This window comes from Perissodus microlepis, chromosome 15 (genome assembly GCF_051167445.1).
Source record: "Perissodus microlepis isolate ML-2025 ecotype Zambia chromosome 15, ASM5116744v1, whole genome shotgun sequence".
Classification (NCBI taxonomy): Eukaryota; Metazoa; Chordata; class Actinopteri; order Cichliformes; family Cichlidae; genus Perissodus; species Perissodus microlepis.
The window spans coordinates 31,791,278-31,817,172 of NC_140475.1; the positions used below are offsets into that span (position 1 = coordinate 31,791,278).

The 25,895-nt window shown below is 38.1% G+C and overlaps 1 protein-coding gene across 1 annotated transcript in view; it reads right to left on the bottom strand.

Moving 5' to 3' along the window:
- Positions 1 to 52: 52 nt before the first annotated feature.
- LOC146372453 (E3 ubiquitin-protein ligase rnf213-alpha-like) overlaps positions 53 to 25,895 on the bottom strand; it is a 76,741-nt gene continuing 50,898 nt past the window's right edge. Inside the window, exons 51-69 of the mRNA XM_084953314.1 lie at positions 24,999 to 25,130; positions 24,601 to 24,711; positions 20,914 to 21,156; positions 20,266 to 20,365; positions 19,764 to 19,798; positions 19,562 to 19,665; positions 9,031 to 9,184; positions 8,633 to 8,807; positions 8,361 to 8,449; positions 8,000 to 8,251; positions 6,171 to 6,300; positions 5,862 to 5,939; positions 5,315 to 5,495; positions 4,762 to 4,966; positions 4,017 to 4,094; positions 3,357 to 3,554; positions 3,144 to 3,233; positions 2,720 to 2,898; positions 53 to 2,095 (exon numbers count right to left, since the gene is read on the bottom strand). Coding sequence (XP_084809440.1) covers positions 1,942 to 2,095; positions 2,720 to 2,898; positions 3,144 to 3,233; positions 3,357 to 3,554; positions 4,017 to 4,094; positions 4,762 to 4,966; positions 5,315 to 5,495; positions 5,862 to 5,939; positions 6,171 to 6,300; positions 8,000 to 8,251; positions 8,361 to 8,449; positions 8,633 to 8,807; positions 9,031 to 9,184; positions 19,562 to 19,665; positions 19,764 to 19,798; positions 20,266 to 20,365; positions 20,914 to 21,156; positions 24,601 to 24,711; positions 24,999 to 25,130 — 2,688 coding nt within the window. The 3' untranslated portion in view covers positions 53 to 1,941. The remainder of the gene's footprint in view (positions 2,096 to 2,719; positions 2,899 to 3,143; positions 3,234 to 3,356; positions 3,555 to 4,016; positions 4,095 to 4,761; positions 4,967 to 5,314; positions 5,496 to 5,861; positions 5,940 to 6,170; positions 6,301 to 7,999; positions 8,252 to 8,360; positions 8,450 to 8,632; positions 8,808 to 9,030; positions 9,185 to 19,561; positions 19,666 to 19,763; positions 19,799 to 20,265; positions 20,366 to 20,913; positions 21,157 to 24,600; positions 24,712 to 24,998; positions 25,131 to 25,895) is intronic.

Below are 25,895 nucleotides of genomic sequence, written 5' to 3' on the forward strand. Positions count from 1 at the left end.
TATTTCAGGTTACATGTGTGTAACAACTACTTCATTGACTATATCAGAGGAAACATTTTCCAATGTACTTTAATCTTTTAGCAGATACACAACAAATTATCAACACAGGATACTTGATATATATAAGAAAAAGTAATACAATTTTGTCTCTGAGTGCTGGTCAATAGTAAAAATATACTTGATTTAAAAAAAAAAGAAAGCAGAAAAAAAAGAAGAAACGTGTACATAATCCTTCAGCATAAAGAGTAAATCAACAAAGTTTCACACTATATGATTGTCAAATTCAACAATGCATTTCTGAATTTTCTAAATAACTCTTAGTATTTTTTTTAGATTGACAAAATGCAACACATGAGCAGGTAGCTCATAGTGAAGAAATAATACACCCGTTTTATCTGCCTTGCTGTGTATCATTGTTTTTGTTGAGCCTCAGTGTTATTTTTAATTTTTCAAATCCAAGTATTAGAGAAAACAGATACAATGTAAAATATTGACTTTCAAATTGATGCAAGCAAAAAGTATTTGACACTGTTAGTAAAATATAAAAAGAAAACTATCAATCATTAATTTCTTTACTAGTTTATGTTTAAATCATATTTTGTTCTTTAGCTGTAAAACAAATGCAAGAATAATGCTAAAACATACCATAAAAACAGTGAATCATCATCAATTTTCTCAGTAAAGGAATGAAAAATTAAAAAAATAATACAAAAATAGAAGAGTAAAACCTGTTGGTTTATAAAGATGAAAAATAAAAATGATAAACTCATCCAGTTTATCTCCTTACATACTTCATGTTTGATGAAGTTGCTTAACACACAAAAATCTAAAAAAACACCCCAAAACTTTCCGCCACAGATAAATGGAAATAATCTCATATTGCAAATCAAATGTTTTGTTTAAATGAACGTATTCAAGTCACTTTTATGCAAATGAACATTTAGAATTTTTTAACATGTAAGAAAAAATGGAAAATGTAAGAAAAAATGGAAAATGTGCAGTTTTCGTACTAGTTTATCAATCCATCCTGTTGTTACTTCACCCTAAAAGATTTCACCTTAAAACAAAAACATAATCATGTAAAAATGATATATAAAATATATCAAAGCAGTCATACTGTATATACTCTCACAGTGAATACATGAGCAGCTCACTGAGGATGTGCTTGAGTTTATTCTGCTTTGCTGTTTCATTGTTTTCACAGAGGTTAAAGGTAATTTCTAATCTTTATTATAAACGAATCAAGACAAACATCAACAAGACCGTAAACAAATAAAAGAGTTCAAAGAAGTAGTATGACTTAAAGTTAACTGATAAACTAAGATCTCTGGTTCAATTCAATTCAATTCAATTTTATTTATATCGCGCCAAATCACAACAAAAGTCGCCTCAAGGCAGTTCAACACACGTCATAGAAATCTGATAACTCAAGCTATTAAATGAAAAAAAAAACATAGAAAATTAGCAAATCTCAACTTTTACACAAATGCAAATAAAAACTTAGCGAATTTAAAAATCTAAGAAAAATTTAATATGAATGAAAAAGTAGAAAATGCTCAGTATACCATTCCCTTGCATATTTATGAACGAACCACGCACATTTACATTGGATTACATGATTTTGCTTTTTTCTATGTGTATCAATCACCTATTGCTTTAATTTCTTATTAGATGGAGAAATATTATTCACTCCTTGCAGCAAGATAATATTACTCTTCTTTTTAAAATTCAAACCATTCGCAAGAGAAGTAAAATATAATGAAAAATAAAATATTAAAATGTAAATATAGTTTTTGGTTGTTGAATTGAATTTGTAAAATAATTCAAAAACAAATTAACAGCACAACACATCCTATGATTACTACATCAATAAATGCAGAAAAAATACCTTTGTTTACTTCTTTAGATAACTAATATCTCTCTATGCACTCATTCAGTTGATCACTCATTCATCAACTCCTGTTTGGCTGTGATGGTGTATTTCCAGGTCTCAATTATCTGAGACAGCTGCAGTTTTTCAGAGAAGTTTTCCTCCACGTAAGTAGGGACTTCTACTTCTTTACGATCCATGTAGGCATTGACCGCCTCCTTCAGACTGTCAAAAGAAAGAATATATTCATTTAATAGATAAATTTTCATTGGAGCAAATAATTTTTTACTTAGCAGGAAAACTAAAAACATATTATAATAAAGACACACTTTTGGTATAGACAAGGCCAAACGATGGGGCACTATAGTGATGTGGAATAAAATATGGATAAAAACTCAAAAGTAATTGGACAAAGACCTTTTTAAGATAGCTTTGCCTCTGTACGCCATTGCAGTTGATTTTAAATGAAAATTTTAAGACTTGATGGAAGTGCAGATTTTTTTTTTTTAAACTGTTTAGGAATTACAGTCATTTTTATACACAGTCACACATTTTCAGAGACTTAATTGAAAATTAATTAGACAAACTAACACAGTTTTAAATATAAATAGTTTTAAGTTTTTAATACTTAAATGAAAATATTTTGCTTCATTCAGACTAATCTATAACTGTACGCATATCTTTGCATCTCTGAGATCACTCTTATATATCCATATTTTGGCTACACAGGATCATCTGCTGTGACTTTGAGGTTTAGGATGTAAATCTCTCTTCACACCTGCTAAATCAGGGCCAAACAGAACAATGGCATTACCAAACAAATAATCTGATACCATACAACAGGTTTACCTCCATGATGGATTGTAGTCCTCAGTTGCTCGTAGGCGGCCCAGACACAACAAGAGGAACTCATGCATCTCAAGCAGCCACTGGTCCACATTTCCTCTGGACATGAATCCTTTCAGCCTAATCTTGTTTTCCTCAGTCAGTGGCACCTGGTACTCGGCTGGATACCCCAAAAAGGGTTCCTTTTTAACAAGACATGCAAGCATGCATTTTGTATGTATATGGTAGATGGATTAGCATATATGGTTAATGGTCATACTGACCATTTAGTGCTTTTTTTTTAGTACAAGCCACATTCATTTAATCTAACACTGAAGCTAAGCTTCAAAACTTACAATTTATCTATGCTTAGTGAAAAATAAGCATATGATGTTTAATCTGGCAATTTTGAATCTGAAAAAAAAAATACAGCAAATATCAAACTTACTCTTTTGAGTTGCAGCATTTTTTCAGAGCTGAGAGAGGACAGGACTTGCCACAGACAAACACAGTGCTGCAGTTCACATTTGCTAAAAGCCTGCAAAAAAGTGAAAACCCCTCAACAACTTATAAACAGTTTGTTCTATCTGGTTTTTGTCTTATTATTAATATTGATGTTTGACATGTGAGGCTCAGAGTGAAAGAGTGTACATGCAATGACCTTCAGTATGTGATGATCAATGTTTTGGTCCATCTTTAGTATTTCCTGAAGGTAAGAGACCACTTTCATTGTGGGATCACCACCCGTCATTGAGAGGAAACCCAGAAGCAGCTCCACAATCTTGAGCGCCTCGCACACCTCGCTGTAGGAGTCCAGCTGTCTGGACACAGTATTCTGTGCCATAGATGTCAGAACACTCTGACAGAGAAACAAAAATATTAGTGAACCTAAAAGACACAAGTTATGTAAATCCCTTTATTGCTGTGTGCATGCACATGTACATAAATATCAAATGTAAAGCTTGAGTAGTACTTTTAAGTCAAATACAGCTGGATGAATGTCAGAGTATTGCTTTATTTGCTGTAACTATTAGGCCTGAAATAAATCTGTGATTTGGTGAAAAGCAAGAATTTAATCTGGTATAACTGTAATAATCTATTACTATCTAAAGTCCACATATCATGTGTCAGTGCTTTTGCTGTTAACTGGTACTGTTAGTTATTGACTCAGCACAAAGAAAGTGAAAAAAAATTTGTTGTTTAACCTGGAAATTTTGTACCTTAAATATGTATTTTGGGTTTTACACATAGACAGCTATAATCATGTAGAGTTGTAAAGTACATCAAAGTGTAGTGATAACTTGCTAACGCAGTACTGTACCTGTGGCACTTTTCCATGAACAGTTTTGAAAATGGTTTCATAGTCTCTCTCTTGCGTGTTGACCAATGTGGGAATTCCCTTAATAAAAAACAGGGGGTTTAGTGAAGGGGTTTGGTTTAGGGATCACAAAAAAAAGCAGTTTTAAACAGAATGGTTTTGAGCTTGGATTTCAAAAGTGGTGAATCAATACAAACACATAGATATTACTGCAAAATAAGTATGACCACACAGAACAGATACAATATGAGAACTCAAATGATGAAGTTAACCGACACAATAAATGAAATCTCCGTAGTGAAGTGGTCTACACATTTGATTACACTATTTGTTTGTTTAACAATGTGCTGCACAGAGGTCTTTACACCCACATCTACATGCTGTAGCAATTCCTGTGATAAAATGTGGAATAAACAATAATAGCTTAGTCTTGCTTGTGTTTGTATTGTTTTTAGTTCAGCTTCAGCTTGCCCCCTGCCATCTGTTATGACAGAATTTTAACAGAAAGTGAACTTCCTTCTCATTTGTGCTTTTTAGATTTCACTATGTTGAATCATGCAAAAAATAAAAACAAATAAATATACACCAAGGGTGTTGCATGACCACCTTCAAAGATTCATTCTGAGCTTGAAAGATCCCTGAAGGTAATGCACAATCCAGTCAACACCAGACTGTACAGTAGTTAGGAATTTGGGTCGTTTAAGGTGTGGGACACATGTTTTAACCAAACCAGGCTGTGGGGACTCACTGCGCGGGTAATGAGAGGTTTTCCCTGCAGAAAGCGGGTGAGGATCTGCTGTTGGATCCTGGGCAGGTCATACTCAGATATTGTCTCGTGGCCACGTTCCAAGCTGTACTGGCAGTTGGACAAAACCAGAGGAAACAGGTCCTTCTCCACATCATAGCTGATCACATGCTGCTCCATTAGCTCCAACAGACTCACTGTGTAGTCACTGCAGACATCACAATGTAGATATGAACTTTAATCTTCCAACATTTCTTTTCCAAATAATTTTGGTTAAATGTTGGTCTAGAATGAAGAAAAATGTTTGTTGAGCAAAACTGAACTGTATTATATTTACAATATATAATATATCAATAGCATCGACTCAGTAATTGGTTATGTGGCTCTGTGTTTCTATGTCAAGCTCCAAGGCGAAAGGAAGGATTTTTAATACTAACACCTCTGAATGATACTCATTTGACTCACCTAACTTAAGACTATTGAAGTTTCACTTGAACTTCAGGTAGAAAATAGATAGGTAGAAAAAAATGCAGAATAAACTGCTTTAAAAAACTACCTGTTGTCCTCTCCTGTGTGACGGTCCACTGCATTCACCAACTCATTGTGGAGAGTCACCAGATAGCTGACCAGCCCTGTGGCACACAGGCCTGGACCCTGCCGACGGGGCAGGAGGTACCTGAGGTCACTGTCCAGGTCCAAATCCCTGCTGCAAAATTCTTCTGGAATTTTTATTTCATCTATAGTTTTGAAAGGACAGATAAATAATTCCTTATTTGTAATACAGCTTTTTCCATTACTTTGACTTATGTGGTATATGCACAAAAACACCAATTATTATACTCGACTGTAGCAGACAAAATGATGACTATTGTCAAGTAGAGTACACTGTAAATGTATGTTCTCACAGGGCAACTGAAATCAATCAAGAACTGCACTGTTCTCATTTTAAGTTAAATTGAAGACATGTTATTCATTTATTTATCTTTTTAATTTGAACACAATGCACAGAACAAAATAGTTTAAGGAGAGACAAGAAAATATGTAATAACATAAATAGATTGAATGTGAAGGTGAGACAAAGAGCAGGTTAGTGCTTTACTTACTGCCGGTCACAGAGACTCTTAGCTCATTCCATGTTTTCAGGAAGGTCTCAATGTGTTTTTGATACCATGGGCTCATGTCTGGAACAAGTAATTTAGAAACAGTGACTAAAAACTTAAAAAAAAGACAAAAGGCAAAGAAACAGTGACTACATTTTTATGACATGAAATGAAACAGAGAGAAAAAAAATATGTCAGTTGTCCCTGCAGCAAATATTAACTTTGGTGACAGATTTTGTTTTTGATTTTCAAATGAATACAAATTAGTACAACAGTCAATTGTTCAAGTTTAAGTCCATCTAATCTCTGTACCTGTTTGCTGATCAATGAATTCTCTGATGGAACCCGCGATCTCTTCAGTTGCGTTCTGGTACTGTCTCACCAAACGTTTCTGCAGCATTAGGATTTCTGGGAGGAATTTGATATGTCGAAATTCTCTTTCCTGTAAAAAGAAGTTTAGATAAATGGGTATCACATCTTTGGTCATTTCTAATTCTGTTACTGAGAATATTGACCCACTTATTGAAACTTTAAAGAGTAATTTATTATGATTTTATATATAGAATATCAGGATAATACGTCTTGCAAAGTAATACTGTAGTTTAATCAAATCTATAGCTTTCACAGGTTTGGCTAATCTGTAATTCCAAATTAGCAGCAGGCACAAATGATTGCATGTCATTATATGCCAATTTGGGCTTGTAGTCTGAAGTCAAGCTACATGTCAGCCCTGTGATTGGATTGTGAACTGCCCAGAACTGACCCCACCTTTCTATCAGTGTTAGATACTGGTGACCCTCTATAAGTAAAACTTTTAGTGCACACAGGAAATAATAGTAATAATCAATAATATTTCTAAAATAGTTTTAGAAACAACATTATTATGAATAATGGGATTCAAATTGGAAAAAAGAAATCAAAGTAGTGAGAGAGCTCAACTACAGAAAAATCAAAAGTCATAATATATAAGGACAAATTTGACATTTAGTCTAAATGTAGCCCTGGCTATATAAATAGTTCATTTATTTTGATGGTTGAATGTAAATGTTATGTGTGTTTAAGAATGAATACAAATGTGTGTTAATTAGATGCACAGCGTTCTTATTTGCATTTTGAGGTGTATGTCATTATTTTCTGTAATGGTATTGGTATGTACTACAGTTCCGGGCCAATCCTGAAGTAGTCTCAGGTAGAGTGGGTTGGAGTAAGTGGGGAGCCGTGTTCACTCCGCGGAAAGAGAGAGGAGAGATGAGGAACAGTGTCATGTGGACGCAGAGTTCATGGGAAGGTGACAAACTTTTATTTTCAGGTTGACGATCAGTGTGAAAGCTGTTGTACCCTACTGCGAGGTAAATATGAATCTGTGAGTTGTGTTTGAAACTCATATATTTACTCATATATTTAGAAAATGGTAATATTGCTGAGACAGTATGTAATAGTATGTAAATCGGCATTTAGCTGGGTTATTTGATTTGGTAGGAGGAGACAGAGCTCTTGCTGGCATGCCAGAGAGGTCCCTTTTGTTGTGATTATGTGTTAACGTAGGAACACGTGGATACGGTAACTGCGAGTGCTGCTGCCGCGCCCTGCTAGTGGCCTTGACCCAGTTTCCCAGACTAGCCCCTTGAACTGCCTGGAGGTGTGAGTACTATTGTTTGCACGTGCTTTTTATTTTACTGCTTGGCAACAAGTGAAGCGGCCAAGTTGTTTTAGGTCCCAATGCACCCGAGCCACGACTCAGGCCTGCAATGAGGTGTTTGTTAACACAGAAAGACTGTTGCAGTTAAGGAGTGTGTGTGGGCCCACCGTATTATTTAATCATTTGGTTACAGTTGATATTAGATACCTAACCATTGCTCGACAACTTTATTAATGTTACTTCTTTTCTTTTGTTTTATTAGAAGTATTTTATAATTGACCTCCTTGTGTCTGGTTTATTTCCATATAGTCTATTTTATTGCACAATTCATGTCACAAGCATCAAAAAGGGAGTATCAGTAGTAAAGACCCCTCTCAATAGAACGTGGGGCGGGTGTTACATAAAGGTTGCACAAAAGGAAAATTTCAGGATTGTTTGAAATGCACAAGAGCAGTGAATTCCAAATAATTTTGTGAAAGGGTTACATCTGTGAGACACACACCTTCTGCAGGAACCTCAAGAGCAGGGGGAGCTCCTCCTTTTGATCATTAGTCTCCATAATGTGTGTGAGGCTGAGCAGCGACAGCCTCTCCCTGCAGCTCCACACTGCTGAGCTGTTGACCTCAGAGCCCTGTTGCAGTGAGGCGAGGAAGCTACAGTCATCACCGTGGATTGTCCTTATGATGAAGTTGGAAGATACACGGGAGTCATTTCTAATGGTTCCCTTTGCCTCTTGTAGGAGTTGGTCAAGATCCTGGACACAAAATATTGGCAAAGGCAGTTATGTACAAATAAGACTGAAAAAATATCAGTTATAAAATGAAAAAAGTCAAAACATGTAAATAGTGATTTTAAAGAATTACCTTCAACTTTGGTGTCATAATATCTGTAGCCACAGTAGTCTCCCAGGTGTTTCTGGATTCTTTGGATGTAAGGTAAGGGTCGATAGTAGCTAGAAAAAACATTTACATAGCCATTGGTTAAACAGTCAAAATACCAGTTTCCATATTTGTTGACATTTAATCCTCAAAAACAATTCCTGTCTAAGGAGGTCTGCTTTATTCAAATTATTATTAAGTTTGTTTCACAGTCTTTTGTCCTGCCATGTATGTCTTTTAACAAATGGCTTCCTTACAGTTACTGGCATGTGGTAGTTCTTGAAGTGATCTGAGCACCAAGTGAACAGATGTTACAGTGTCGTCAGCTCCTTTTCCCAGTGCCTGTGACAGCTGTTCAAGATCCTTTATTATGTGCAGCCTGAGAAACAAACTGACATCCTCCACAGGTGGCTGGATTATCTGTTGGACAACCTGAAAAAAACAGTGGATAATAGCATCATACTACATGCAAGACAGCAACATCGTTCATTGAGTTGAACTATTTTGCAGAATATTAATCAGTGAGCTACACACAACCTAAAACAATGCTAGTCTCACCAAGTCACCAAAAGCTGCTTAAATATTACAGCTACTGTACAAAATAGCTTTAGATACTTTATTTATGATGGTTAAGAGCCTCTAAATTAGAGCCCACCTGAGGTTTCTCTGAGGCTCCCAGCATCATGGCGAGATGTGTAACTAGCCGGACCAGAGTAAAGGGAGTCAGAGACATGTTTTTGGTATCTAAGGCATCTGGGTTGTTTCTCCGTTGAGGGTCTCCCAGAATGTGACCGGGGCGTGTTTGATCCCTAAAACAACAGATTTGCATGAGTAAAAAGTAGAGTAGGTCTCCCCCCAGTGCAAAACAGGTGACATTTAGAAGCGCAAGCACACATGTGAAAGTTAATATAGTTAATATAATATTACCCTTGTGCTGCTTTTAGAAAATTAAATTAGTGACAATTAGTTCACAAGGTTATACTATGCATAAAATATGTATTGTTTTTAAGAGTATACTTGAAGTACAGCCATAACATATGAGGTGCCGTAAGGGACATTATTACTGAAACGCTCTCACACACACTACTGAAACGCTCTCACACACACTACTGAAATTTTAGCTCTCACACACACTACTGAAACGCTCTCACACACACTACTGAAATTTTACCTCTCACACACACTACTGAAACGCTCTCACACACACTACTGAAATGCTCTCACACACACTACTGAAACTTTAGCTCTCACACACACTACTGAAACGCTCTCACACACACTACTGAAACGCTCTCACACACACTACTGAAACGCTCTCACACACACTACTGAAATTTTAGCTCTCACACACACTACTGAAACGCTCTCACACACACTACTGAAATTTTAGCTCTCACACACACTACTGAAACGCTCTCACACACACTACTGAAACTTTAGCTCTCACACACACTACTGAAACGCTCTCACACACACTACTGAAACGCTCTCACACACACTACTGAAATTTTAGCTCTCACACACACTACTGAAACACTCTCACACACACTACTGAAATTTTAGCTCTCACACACACACTACTGAAACGCTCTCACACACACTACTGAAATTTTAGTTCTCACACACACAACTGAAACGCTCTCACACACACTACTGAAATTTTAGCTCTCACACACACTACTGAAACGCTCTCACACACACTACTGAAACGCTCTCACACACACTACTGAAATTTTAGCTCTCACACACACACTACTGAAACGCTCTCACACACACTACTGAAATTTTAGTTCTCACACACACTACTGAAACGCTCTCACACACACTACTGAAACGCTCTCACACACACTACTGAAATTTTAGCTCTCACACACACACAACTGAAACGCTCTCACACACACTACTGAAATTTTAGCTCTCACACACACTACTGAAACGCTCTCACACACACTACTGAAAAGCTCTCACACACACTACTGAAATGCTCTCACACACACTACTGAAACGCTCTCACACACACTACTGAAACGCTCTCACACACACTACTGAAATTTTAGCTCTCACACACACTACTGAAACGCTCTCACACACACTACTGAAATTTTAGCTCTCACACACACACTACTGAAACGCTCTCACACACACTACTGAAAAGCTCTCACACACACTACTGAAACTTTAGCTCTCACACACACTACTGAAACGCTCTCACACACACTACTGAAATTTTAGCTCTCACACACACTACTGAAATGCTCTCACACACACTACTGAAACGCTCTCACACACACTACTGAAATTTTAGCTCTCACACACACTACTGAAACACTCTCACACACACTACTGAAAAGCTCTCACACACACTACTGAAACTTTAGCTCTCACACACACTACTGAAACGCTCTCACACACACTACTGAAATTTTAGCTCTCACACACACTACTGAAACGCTCTCACACACACTACTGAAATTTTAGCTCTCACACACACTACTGAAACGCTCTCACACACACTACTGAAACGCTCTCACACACACTAATGAAACGCTCTCACACACACTACTGAAACGCTCTCACACACACTACTGAAATGCTCTCACACACACTACTGAAACGCTCTCACACACACTACTGAAACGCTCTCACACACACTACTGAAATTTTAGCTCTCACACACACTACTGAAACGCTCTCACACACACTACTGAAACGCTCTCACACACACTACTGAAATTTTAGCTCTCACACACACTACTGAAACACTCTCACACACACTACTGAAATTTTAGCTCTCACACACACTACTGAAACGCTCTCACACACACTACTGAAACGCTCTCACACACACTACTGAAATTTTAGCTCTCACACACACTACTGAAACGCTCTCACACACACTACTGAAACGCTCTCACACACACTACTGAAACGCTCTCACACACACTACTGAAATTTTAGCTCTCACACACACACTACTGAAACGCTCTCACACACACTACTGAAATTTTAGCTCTCACACACACACTACTGAAACGCTCTCACACACACTACTGAAATTTTAGCTCTCACACACACTACTGAAACGCTCTCACACACACTACTGAAATTTTAGCTCTCACACACACACTACTGAAACGCTCTCACACACACTACTGAAACGCTCTCACACACACTACTGAAATTTTAGCTCTCACACACACTACTGAAACGCTCTCACACACACTACTGAAATTTTAGCTGTCACACACACTACTGAAACGCTCTCACACACACACTACTGAAACGCTCACACACACACTACTGAAATTTTAGCTCTCACACACACTACTGAAACGCTCTCACACACACTACTGAAATTTTAGCTCTCACACACACTACTGAAACGCTCTCACACACACTACTGAAATTTTAACTCTCACACACACTACTGAAACGCTCTCACACACACTACTGAAATTTTAGCTCTCACACACACTACTGAAACGCTCTCACACACACTACTGAAATTTTAGCTCTCACACACACTACTGAAACGCTCTCACACACACTACTGAAATTTTAGCTCTCACACACACTACTGAAATTTTAGCTCTCACACACACTACTGAAACGCTCTCACACACACTACTGAAAAGCTCTCACACACACTACTGAAACTTTAGCTCTCACACACACTACTGAAACGCTGTCACACACACTACTGAAATTTTAGCTCTCACACACACTACTGAAACGCTCTCACACACACTACTGAAATTTTAGCTCTCACACACACTACTGAAACGCTCTCACACACACTAATGAAACGCTCTCACACACACTACTGAAACGCTCTCACACACACTACTGAAACGCTCTCACACACACTACTGAAACGCTCTCACACACACTACTGAAGTTTTAGCTCTCACACACATTACTGAAACACTCTCACACACACTACTGAAATTTTAGCTCTCACACACACACTACTGAAACGCTCTCACACACACTACTGAAATTTTAGCTCTTACACACACAACTGAAACGTTCTCACACACACTACTGAAATTTTAGCTCTCACACACACTACTGAAACGCTCTCACACACACTACTGAAACGCTCTCACACACACTACTGAAATTTTAGCTCTCACACACACTACTGAAACGCTCTCACACACACTACTGAAATTTTAGCTCTCACACACACTACTGAAACGCTCTCACACACACTACTGAAACGCTCTCACACACACTAATGAAACGCTCTCACACACACTACTGAAACGCTCTCACACACACTACTGAAATGCTCTCACACACACTACTGAAACGCTCTCACACACACTACTGAAACGCTTTCACACACACTACTGAAATTTTAGCTCTCACACACACTACTGAAACGCTCTCACACACACTACTGAAACGCTCTCACACACACTACTGAAATTTTAGCTCTCACACACACTACTGAAACACTCTCACACACACTACTGAAATTTTAGCTCTCACACACACTACTGAAACGCTCTCACACACACTACTGAAACGCTCTCACACACACTACTGAAATTTTAGCTCTCACACACACTACTGAAACGCTCTCACACACACTACTGAAACGCTCTCACACACACTACTGAAACGCTCTCACACACACTACTGAAATTTTAGCTCTCACACACACACTACTGAAACGCTCTCACACACACTACTGAAATTTTAGCTCTCACACACACTACTGAAACGCTCTCACACACACTACTGAAATTTTAGCTCTCACACACACACTACTGAAACGCTCTCACACACACTACTGAAACGCTCTCACACACACTACTGAAATTTTAGCTCTCACACACACTACTGAAACGCTCTCACACACACTACTGAAATTTTAGCTCTCACACACACTACTGAAACGCTCTCACACACACTACTGAAATTTTAGCTGTCACACACACTACTGAAACGCTCTCACACACACACTACTGAAACGCTCACACACACACTACTGAAATTTTAGCTCTCACACACACTACTGAAACGCTCTCACACACACTACTGAAATTTTAGCTCTCACACACACTACTGAAACGCTCTCACACACACTACTGAAATTTTAACTCTCACACACACTACTGAAACGCTCTCACACACACTACTGAAACGCTCTCACACACACTACTGAAATTTTAGCTCTCACACACACTACTGAAACGCTCTCACACACACTACTGAAATTTTAGCTCTCACACACACTACTGAAACGCTCTCACACACACTACTGAAATTTTAGCTCTCACACACACTACTGAAACGCTCTCACACACACTACTGAAACGCTCTCACACACACTACTGAAACGCTCTCACACACACTACTGAAATTTTAGCTCTCACACACACTACTGAAACGCTCTCACACACACTACTGAAATTTTAGCTCTCACACACACTACTGAAACGCTCTCACACACACTACTGAAACGCTCTCACACACACTACTGAAACGCTCTCACACACACTACTGAAATTTTAGCTCTCACACACCCTACTGAAACGCTCTCACACAAACTACTGAAACGCTCTCACACACACTACTGAAATTTTAGCTCTCACACACACTACTGAAATGCTCTCACACACACTACTGAAATTTTAGCTCTCACACACACTACTGAAACGCTCTCACACACACTACTGAAATTTTAGCTCTCACACACACTACTGAAACGCTCTCACACACACTACTGAAACGCTGTCACACACACTACTGAAATTTTAGCTCTCACACACACTACTGAAACGCTCTCACACACACTACTGAAAAACCAAGGCATTTCAGTTAAACAGGAAGGCGTTTCAGTTGAACAGGAAGGCATTTCAGTTAAACAGGAAGGCGTTTCAGTTGAACAGGAAGGCGTTTCAGTTGAACAGGAAGGCGTTTCAGTTGAACAGGAAGTTAATTCTTGACAAGGAAACTGAAGGAAAAAGTGGTAGATTTCAAACAAACCACTACACAGATGTCTACTCAGCAACCTGCTAGTTAGGGGTGGGTTTTTATAATCGATTAAAATTGATTCTAGCTTGCATAACGTAAAATCGTCGAGGGTCTGGCTTTGTTTTCACGCCGTTTTTGCGCCGATTCTAAAGCTGTTAGTTTTATCTCTCTCCAAACAATATTGACCGAACCAGCAGCAAAAGAAGATCCAAACTGAGCTTCACATAAACATCGTCATGAATTCCCTCTGACGTTTACTGTTTTGCTTCCACCACAATAAAATCACACTTCATGTACAGCTCTCTCTCTCTCTTTCTCTCTTTCTCTGTACTTCAAGAACAATTTCCCGTCTAAAAATCTGTTTTCTGCATTATTCGCTTGCTTGTTACGCACAAGTCTACCGTTGTTTACAGCGCTGTCGGTCGCTGTTTTTTTTTTTTTTTCATTTTACATAGTTCCGAAAAGAAAACCTAATTTCTGCCGTTCAATACTGAACAAATTTAAACTTTTTAAAATTATGCAAAATGCAAAACGCTTAGCCGTGTCTCTAATAAAACCGCTGGAACGTCAGAGGTAACGTTCATATGTTGATTAATGGTTTTGTTTCGTTTTTGATGTACTGCAGAATATTTTTTATAAAATCCCAGGCCAGGAAAATCACCTTCATGTTTTTCTGTGTTTTATCTTCAGCTACTTTTACACAAAGGCATCTGCTGTGACGCTTATACCTTTGATAAAGTCTTGCGTGTGTCAGCTTCCTTTTTTTAGATACAAAAATATGTAAATGTACTGATCTGAATTATAATATTTCTGACTGTCAAAATTTCCCAGAATCAAATCGAATTGAATTGAATCGAATCGAATTCAATCGAATCGTGGAACGAATCGATTCTGGACCTTAGTGAGACAGCTGCATTACTTAACAATATATTAGCCTCAGCATAAGTCAAAATTTAGAATAGCAGGAGACGGGCATTATCCTGGTTATTTTTCTGGCATATGTGCTTTTTGTCTTTTTTAGCAAAGAAAAAAAAATTCTTAAAATCATCAATAAAACCAGGGAGAGAAGGCTTAGCGTTCCTCCATTTAGCACAATGGATATGATATTTACTCAAAGGTATGATGATGTTAATAATGTCTGAGACACCCAATGCTAGATGATCCATATAAAAAAAATTATGATGTAATTCTAATAGTGGCACATCATTAATATTTAGGGAAATCCAATTTTTTAAGTTGCACCAAATACATTGTGTGATAGGGCATAGAAAAAAAAAGATGTTCTAGGGTTTCATTTTCATCAGTACAAAAAGAACACTGATCCACCTCAAAGCCAAATCTCTTTTTTTTTTAAGAAATTCTGCCACAGGATTAATTTTGTTTAAAGTGTGTTTCTTTAACTATAGGTAGAATAGGCTATTTCATAAATTTTTAGTATGCTTTATCCAGTGTATATGAAATAACTAAATTATAACCATGCAATGTAACCATTCTTTTGTAACTATGAAATATTTTGTCTTTGAAGAAACTACTAACAAATTTCTTATTGCATTTTTATCAAACAGCTGACATTGCCCTAGCAATAAATTTGGGAACACTGATGAGAAATTATTGTATATCATAAAAATTTTAATCAAATGAAGCAGAGGCAGTGGGACCAGTTCACAAAATTTGTTATATTCTCTTTGAGAACAGTTTAGACAATATTTTTCTGAAAAGTGTGTAACTTAGAATGACACCATTATCATCCAACAAATCTGTTATGAATATAATCTTTTTGTTCAAACCAGTCACTCTCGAAAATTGATTTTTGATTAAGTGTTATTACCCTATTATTCCATAAGGTTGAATTATGGGGAGAGGTTGTGGGTAAATCTCATTTTCCCAAAAATGCAAAGTCTGTTTTGGAAAGTTTGATATCTTTATGGGGATTTTATTTACCGCAAAATCACATTTCAAAATAAAGTCTAATCCTGTATACTATTTTATTAAACAAGGATCAGCCGTCCCCAACCCCCAGGTCCTGGACCAGTACCGGTCTGTGAGTCGTTTGGTACCGGGTCGCAAGAGTTGAGGCTTGAGTTTGAAATTTATGGTTTTCATGGTATTTATCGTTTTTTTATTTTTATATCGTTTACGTGGCGCAAAAAAGGTTGGGGACTGCTATACTAGCAGGTTGCTGAGTAGACATCCTTGTAGTGTTTTGAAATATGCCACTTTTTCCATCAGTTTCCTTGTCAGGAAACAACTTCCTGTTCAGCGGAAATGCCTCTGGTTTCAGTGGAGTGTGTGAGAGCATTTCAGTTGTGTGTGTGAGAGCTAAAATTTCAGTAGTGTGTGTGAGAGCGTTTCAGTAGTGTGTGTGAGAGCGTTTCAGTAGTGTGTGTGAGAGCTAAAATTTCAGTAGTGTGTGTGAGAGCGTTTCAGTTGTGTGAGAGCGTTTCAGTAGTGTGTGTGAGAGCATTTCAGTAGTGTGTGTGAGAGCTAAAATTTCAGTAGTGTGTGTGAGAGCGTTTCAGTAGTGTGTGTGAGAGCGTTTCAGTAGTGTGTGTGAGAGCGTTTCAGTAGTGTGTGAGAGCGTTTCAGTAGTGTGTGTGAGAGCGTTTCAGTAGTGTGTGAGAGCGTTTCAGTAGTGTGTGAGAGCGTTTCAGTAGTGTGTGTGAGAGCGTTTCAGTAGTGTGTGAGAGCGTTTCAGTAGTGTGTGTGAGAGCGTTTCAGTAGTGTGTGAGAGCGTTTCAGTAGTGTGTGAGAGCGTTTCAGTAGTGTGTGTGAGAGCGTTTCAGTAGTGTGTGTGAGAGCGTTTCAGTAGTGTGTGTGAGAGCGTTTCAGTAGTGTGTGTGAGAGCATTTCAGTAGTGTGTGTGAGAGCTAAAATTTCAGTAGTGTGTGTGAGAGCGTTTCAGTAGTGTGTGTGAGAGCGTTTCAGTTGTGTGTGTGAGAGCGTTTCAGTAGTGTGTGTGAGAGCTAAAATTTCAGTAATGTGTGTGAGAGCTAAAATTTCAGTAGTGTGTGTGAGAGCGTTTCAGTAGTGTGTGTGAGAGCGTTTCAGTAGTGTGTGTGAGAGCTAAAATTTCAGTAGTGTGTGTGAGAGTGTTTCAGTAGTGTGTGTGAGAGCGTTTCAGTAGTGTGTGTGAGAGCTAAAATTTCAGTAGTGTGTGTGAGACCATTTCAGTAGTGTGTGTGAGAGCTAAAATTTCAGTAGTGTGTGTGAGAGCGTTTCAGTAGTGTGTGTGAGAGCGTTTCAGTAGTGTGTGTGAGAGCGTTTCAGTAGTGTGTGTGAGAGCGTTTCAGTAGTGTGTGTGAGAGCGTTTCAGTAGTGTGTGAGAGCGTTTCAGTAGTGTGTGTGAGAGCATTTCAGTAGTGTGTGTGAGAGCTAAAATTTCAGTAGTGTGTGTGAGAGCGTTTCAGTAGTGTGTGTGAGAGCGTTTCAGTAGTGTGTGTGAGAGCGTTTCAGTTGTGTGTGTGAGAGCGTTTCAGTAGTGTGTGTGAGAGCTAAAATTTCAGTAATGTGTGTGAGAGCTAAAATTTCAGTAGTGTGTGTGAGAGCGTTTCAGTAGTGTGTGTGAGAGCGTTTCAGTAGTGTGTGTGAGAGCTAAAATTTCAGTAGTGTGTGTGAGAGTGTTTCAGTAGTGTGTGTGAGAGCGTTTCAGTAGTGTGTGTGAGAGCTAAAATTTCAGTAGTGTGTGTGAGACCATTTCAGTAGTGTGTGTGAGAGCTAAAATTTCAGTAGTGTGTGTGAGAGCGTTTCAGTAGTGTGTGTGAGAGCGTTTCAGTAGTGTGTGTGAGAGCGTTTCAGTAGTGTGTGTGAGAGCGTTTCAGTAATAATGTCCCTTACGGCACCTCATAATAACAAGACAAATAAACCCACTCTAACAAAAACAAGCCAAACTGCTGCCGTTCTAAAACAAACTGAACTCTGCTTCTTATATTACACACGCAGCATCTACAATCTCAAAAGAAATAATCTCTGGAAGAAAAACCAGCAAACACAGCTAACAAAGAAATTAAAGAAAAAAAAAACTGTATTGTATACAACAAACAAAAAAAAAGGTATTCTGACTGACATTTTGTCTTTGAAGATATGTGTTACTCTTTCTTTGTGGAAAATTTGATATCACTATGTGACAGCCTCTTTTTAATACATACTGGTTGTGAATACTAACCAGTTTTTCTGCAGTATCCATGAAAAAAAAATCAGAATTCATTCTTTACAGTTTTTTTTTTAAACTAAACCTTTCCAACACAATGAATACACAGAGTATGTAATGGTACTGGGTCTGTGACCCAGTGTTTTGTGTGTTTTAGTTTTATTCTTTGATTATTGTTATTTTCTCAGTGTTTCCTGGTTTATTTTGAAACAGTCTTTGTGTCTTTGTCATTGTGTTTAGTGTCATTTCCCCTGTGGCGTCATTATGTTTATTCTAGTTGGCTGTTTCCCCATGTGTTTCCACTTCCCCTCATCACCTCCTGTGTGCATTTAAGTCCTCTGTTTTCCTTTGTTCATTGTCAGGTCATCTGTTTATTCCACATCATAGTTCTCACAGTCTTCATAGTTTTTATAGTTAGTTTTCCAGTTTAGTTGTCATACCTGTTTTGCCTTAGCTTTTGTGTTTTCTCCTTTCATCAGCCCAAATAAAGTCTCGCTTTTGTTTAAAGATTCCTTTCTCAGTGTCTGCTTTTTGGTCCATTCTCAAAAGACATCGCCGTGACAGAGCAATTCAATGATATCAAACTACTGGTCGGAATCGTCTCGTCAGAATTTTCTGTTCACGGTGCAGTCTCATTGTTAAACTTTTTAAATGCACAAAAATGAAAACTTATAAGTTTAAAAAATTGACAATGGGAATTTAGTTTATTTTACTTCACAAAATAAAGGATAATATTGATTTAAAAAAACAACAACAACCCACTAGCATAACAAATGTGCTTCTTTTAACAGATTTACCAATAAAAAAAACCAAACTTGAATGATTTCTGTCGTTCATATTTTATACAAGAGAAAGTTTTGTACAAAATCAATTTATCTGCATTTTTGATGGTTCCCTCATGCGAAATACCAGAATAATTTCTTTTTAATATTCCAGTATTGTTTTAATAGACAGGACAAATTATATAGCAATTTTTTTCTACAAAGTTTTACTTTATCAGTAAAGAGATTTATTTAATGCAGTATTTTGCTTGACAATTACTGACACTCACTCGTGCAACGGAACTTGTGTGAATCCAGGCAAGGCTATGTGATGTTCCCCTCCAACGTCTTCGCCACACTCCAGACATTGGCCTGTCTCCATGGGCCGGCCGCACTGCAGTGCAAGATTAAACATACAGTATAATTATAAAACATCGAGTCTGTAATCATTGTGAAGAATATATTAACTGGAACAGCAAAAAAATGGCTTACCATATCAACACAGCATGGGTGATTATTTGGACAGACTGTGAAAAATACATAATATAGATTAATCTGTGAATTTATGGTCAGGTTTATGCAAATTACTCCTGAACCAAGTCTTGCTACCTGATAGCCATCTTGGTAAAACATCTGACCAATCTATATTAACTTTTATTCAATGGTCAGCAAAAATGACCAGCTAAATCTTAAAAACTTAGGGACTAGTAAAGCGCTATACAAATACAGGCCATTAACCATTTGGTGGAGCAGAATTCTACTAAAGATTTCAATTCATGGTTGTTTTGGGTGCCATATCTCTTTTTCATAATGTCTTTCAACTCATTTAAGGTTTAGCATGATGACTGAAATACAGGTCATCCAAATATTTCCTGGTGAGGAGAGGAAATCCTCTACTCAATTTGAAAGGTTGTCAAATTGTCAGAATACCCAGTTACAAGAAAAGATCATTAAAAATGAATTTACTTGCATATATGAAAGGAATAATACTTACCATACCAAGTGAGCTGGCCCTGATAGTGTGTTTCTTGTTGTTGTATGGCTGCCTGGGCAACAGCTAACATGTCATCAGGCATTGTGGGTATAAAAGCCCTCTGTAGGTTAAATTAAGTGAAAATCTAAGAAATGCCATGAAGGTAACATGAATCTTATCTTGCTGAAGTTATCCATTGCAGAGAGTAAGCAGCACAGATGTATCCTTCTTCTATTTTTGAGTGTTATTGTGTTTGCTGAGTTGTATTCCTGGAGCCAGTAAAGACTAGCTTAGCTTTCATCTGCTTCGTTTTAACATCTGCCTTAACTATGACATTATCTCAGAGTATCTGTAATGGGAATAATATCTAATATGTGGGAGTTGTGATGATTTAATGGTTAATATAAAAAAAAGATTTTAAATGTGTTGGTCACTGTCCATCCTTGAGCACTATTTTGAAATAACAATTCCCAAAACTGTTTACTTTTTGTAGATAAACCTGACTCCATATTACACAGCTCAAAGGCACATTAGCATACCACTATCTTATCCAAACCTAGTCATTTCTGGAAATAAAACTAAAATCAAGGGTTTGAAATGTGATTCCACAAACTAATGGGTAAAACCATGTGGCTAAATCAATCTTTTATATACAATCACACTGTTTACCTGCATATTTTCAGGTGACAGGCCAATGTTTTTCAGTGGCATCAGCAGAGGGTGACTCCCTGTGAGCAGCACAGCTGCTAGATGGATGATCAGCTCGATGACAGTGTTTTCCTCAATGGTATTACCAGGTTGGATGGTAAGAGCTCCCAGTCTGTTATAAATCAATGCTGACGCAAAATTTCTTACTTCTCTTTGAGGCAGGTATCTTGAGCCATTAATGAGGTCATCAAATCCATTACATTGCTGTTGGGGATACAGAAAACAACTAAGAGAAGCAACACACTTTTTTTTTTTTTTTTTTTACTGTGTAACAGTATTAATAATAATAAATGTCTTTCTGTGCAAAATGGGTTTAAAAACATAAACAACTGTGGGATACTGTTTGTCCATTATTTGAACTGGGGAACAAATTGTGGCAGGGTAAGCCTGATATCCTGATATTTGTATCCCACTGTATTTTTTTATATATATAAAGAGCTAATATCACCAAAATTTCATTATAAGAAGTGTTTGTGAACTAAAAATCAATAATTTGGGATGCTGTTTGTCCGTGATTTGGACAGCCCAGTGTGTGCTCCCGACGCAGGGGAAACAAATTCTGTTGGGGAGACCTACCTTGGCACCGCCGTTGTGCAGGCAAAGCCAAAGGCAAGATATGTTTCATCATATTTTCTAGTCTTTGGTTTCGAAGGAAGTTGGTTTGGAAGCATATTTGGCGATGCTTCATTCTCTGCTTTGCATTTGTGTGGGAGCCCCGTCAAAAACCCGTCCATTATGCTAGCAGTGTCCGAGCATCCTTTTTTTTTTAAATTCTTACCCCGCCCCCACTTTGGGAACCTCTGCCTTAATACATTAGCAAGGCAATCTGTGATGTAATAATCTAACTAGCTGTAGATATTGACAGTTAACCATGTCATACACAGATCAAGCCCTCTAATTTAGCATTTTTTTAATTAATATTTTAATACGCTTTGTGATAAATCAAGATGTAGGCCAGTGTTTTAGCTTAGCTTGGGCCAGGTCTGGCAATGATACCCTGTTTATGCGATGGCATGCCATATCTGGCTCGATTGTGGTTTGGGTTAAGTGGCCCAGGCTCATAGAAAACAGGTCTGGCCCGGATCTGGCATCAAGCTGGCACTTCTGACTGACTGGTGTCATGGCAGAGTGTATGTTACGGTCCTAGCTGGACCTCCTGAAACTGCCCTTGTGTGGGTGTGGTGTTTTCTCTCCGCCTCTTCCTCTCTTGCTCCACCCCTCTGTCTCTCTCTTGCTCTTCTCTCTCCCCAGGTCACAGCTGCTGCTCATTGGCCTCATTTACCACCTGGGCCCAGTCAGCAATCACCTGTCTGAGGTCATATAAGCTGGGGATGAACTGGATGTATGAGGGTGGTTTTCTCTGGTGTAGCCGCTTTGTAGTCTAGGTGTGTGATTGTCCTGCCTGTGGCGTGGAGTTGTGGAAGCAGTGTGACGTGTAGCTGCTACATGTGAGTAGTGTGGGCTTGTGGGCCTCGGCAGCAGTAAAGCTAGCTGCTGCTAGTGACAGGGTGAGCTTGTGGGCCCCTGGAAGTGCCTCCTCGTGGTGTGGAGTTTGTTTGGTTGTTGTGTTCTTTGTTGTTGCAACCTTTTTCTTTTTCTAGTGTTATTGGTAAAACGGTGTTGCTGGCTATTTATGTTAAGATTATCTATAATAAAAACTATTTTATTTACTAAACACCTCTGTCTGTTCTCCTTTCATTCTGTTATGGACCCATTTGTTACCAGTCCCCACACACACCCCTAGACCTTCATTGTGGGGACGTAACAGTGTATGTCAACCAGATGTGGGCCAGGTCTGGCAATGATGGCAGTTTTTATGTTCCTATTTTCCTATTTTAGTTAGAAGACACAAATGCCATGTTGCAATACTATACTGCTATGGTAGCCAATGTTTCAAATGCAGGTTTGTGAGTGTACACTTTATCCAAAACCTAGTGAGGGTTTACTCATGTTTACCAATGGGATTTGGGATTTTATTCATGAGTGATGTTAAGGTGGAGTGCAACTTGGACCGGCAGATTGGTGTAGCCTCAGCAGTAATGCACTGTACCAGACTGTTATAGAGAAGAGAGAACCAAGATGTAATTTATCAGTTATCTGCATTCCAGCACTCACCTACGGTCATGAAATCTTGGGAGTGACCAAAAGAGCAGGGTCATGAGTACAAATGACCAGTGATGGGAATAACGGCGTTATTCCCATCACTGCAAAAACAATCACATGAGTGCTGCTGTTTGACTGAGGAAGAATAAAGTAGTCGTAGTAAACCAATCACATGACCACTTCAAGATGACAAAGCAACAAGGTGACATATACCAGTTTTTAAATTGTGTTGATAGGCCACGTAAAACCAGAGTCATGATAAACAATATATACGAGTCGTATTTTCCTGAATACTTTCATCACGTTTACTGTGTAAGGGCAGCGCTAGCAAGCACTCTCTACATATGACCAAAAAATTAAAAAACAAAAAACAGCCCTTTCGTGTTGGTAGAAAAATGTACAATGTCGACCAATCAAAAAATGATATGGCAACATGACATTTGGTTGTTTAGGAAGAGGGGGAAGTTTTAGGAGTGACGGTGAGAAAGAGAGAGACAAAGAAAGAGAGCGGAAATGAGAGAGAGCGAGTTTTGAGATGTGAGACATTTGTGACATTTAGCGTGTTTGGAGTGTGTACTTAATGTGTTGTCTTGTGTAGTGTAGTGGATAGTTTTGTGTTGTGGGTCAGAACAATGAGGCGACTGCTGAATGTTACAGGTGCTGCCAAAAAGTCACCAAAGGCAGATTACAGTGTAAACGGTGTCTCCAGGTAGAAAACAGGAGTGATACACCTGCTGCTGTCAGACCTGCAGGTATCAGGCTGTGATGTTCTCCTTTATAGTGGACAGAAATTATTTTTTAGAGTGGCACAAATAATTTGTGTGGCATCTTATTGAATTCAGAACACCTGATTGTTATGTAAATAGTTTGAAATGGTTAGTTAAAAAAGGGTAAAAGGTAAATGGCTGCAAATAACTTTGTTGTTTGCAAAACTTGTGCATATGATTTTAAAATTTACAATTTATATTTGCATTTAAAGTTATGAAAAACATGTTTGTGGTTGTTACAGTAAAAAATATAACTTTTTCTACTCGAATTTTATGTTTTTGTCTGATTTTAGATCAGTTTTACTAATATAGTATGTCAAAATGAAAACATAACTGTAAATTCAGACACATGAGATTGTGCTGAAAAGGATGATACCAAACAAGGCAAATTAAATAGTTTTTAAAGGTGAAATGTAGAGGGAAAATCAAAAGTAGTCAAAAATATGCCAATTATATCCTGGACCCCAGAGGGTTAAACTTTTTTTTTAAAAGTAACGCAATAGTTACTTTTCCTAGTAATTAATTACTGTTAGAATCTTGTAACTCAGTTACTAACTCAGTTACTTTTTTGAAGAAGTAACTAGTAAGTATAATTGCCCAACTTGCCCAACACTGCAAATGACTGAAATTACTTTCCTCTGACAGAATTAAGACAGTGGGATAGAGCGTGGAGTAGAGCTGTTTCTTAAAATTATTATCTCCACTGGAGATAAAAAAAACTAAGTTAGCAGTGTCTGAATGCATTTTCTCCAGATTCTAATTTTGCCACTGTTCATACCTTGGGAGTAGGATGAAGACCCCTGTTTTCAGATCTGTACAGAGTTGTAACCTCTCGGAAAAGAGCCAGCAGGAGGAACACTGTCCGATTCCTTCGTGTAGCCATACATTTCTAGTGTATTTCAAATAAAAACAATAATAAAAATCACAAGTATAAATAAAGATGCAAGAAAAAATGGGCATATAGAGTACAGCACTATGGTGAGTACAATAACTATACAACTAAGCATTTACGGTCTTAGCAGTGATACTGTACAACATCACTTGCAGTGCTCTATGAATAATGAGAAGTGTTTCAATAAACTACCCACCCACGGTTTCATCAAAACAATATAACAGTAATAGGTAGATGAAACATGAAGGAGTGTCCGTAATATATTTATTACAGGACAGAAATACCTCACAGACTTCTTCTATCTGCTCGATGTTGCCGTCTACTAGTGCCTTGGCAACTGCATCTCTCACAGCCTTGTACTCCTCTCCATACACAAGATACTGGTCCATCAGGCCTCCATCTTCATTCTTTTGACACTGTGAATGAAATTACAAAGCAAATATGTTTAAGTACATAAATTAGACCTGAGTTATTCTGGTGACTATGAATTAGTTGGATAACTGGCATAAGTTGTACACCATAGTTTGTTTCAGTGTTTGTAAATGAAAAGCTACAATCAAATAATTAATGTCTGTGCTATGGGTGGACCTTGCAGTTCCATGCCCATTCAAACTTGAAAGAGTAGTTGTCAAACAGCTAACTGATATCTACAGTTAGCTGTTTGAATTCTGATATCTAGTTAATATCTACAGTTAGCTGTTTTTGTTTCATCTACAGAGGAATGGCTTATTTGAAGAGTTTCAGTCAGGTTTCAGAGCTCATCACAGCACAGAAACAGCTTTAGTGAAGGTTACAAATGATCTTCTTCTGGCCTCTGACAGTGGACTCATCTTTGTGCTTGTTCTGCTAGACCTCAGTGCCGCGTTCGATACTGTAGACCAGCGGTCCCCAACCCCCGGGCCTCGGACCGGTACCGGTCCGTGAGTCGTTTGGTACCGGGCCGCGAGAGTTGAGGCTCAGGTGTGAAATGTATGGTTTTCAGGGTTTTTATCGGTTTTCAGCGTTATTTTGTTATCGTTTTTATCCTTAACTCGGTTTTCCTGGGTCTTTTCACGTGTGTTATGAATAAATCTTCTTTTTTTCGGTACCGGTACTAGTTTTATTTTGTTGTATTTATCCGCGACACCTTAAAGGCCGGTCCGTGAAAATATTGTCGGGCGTGAACCGGTCCGTCGCGCAAA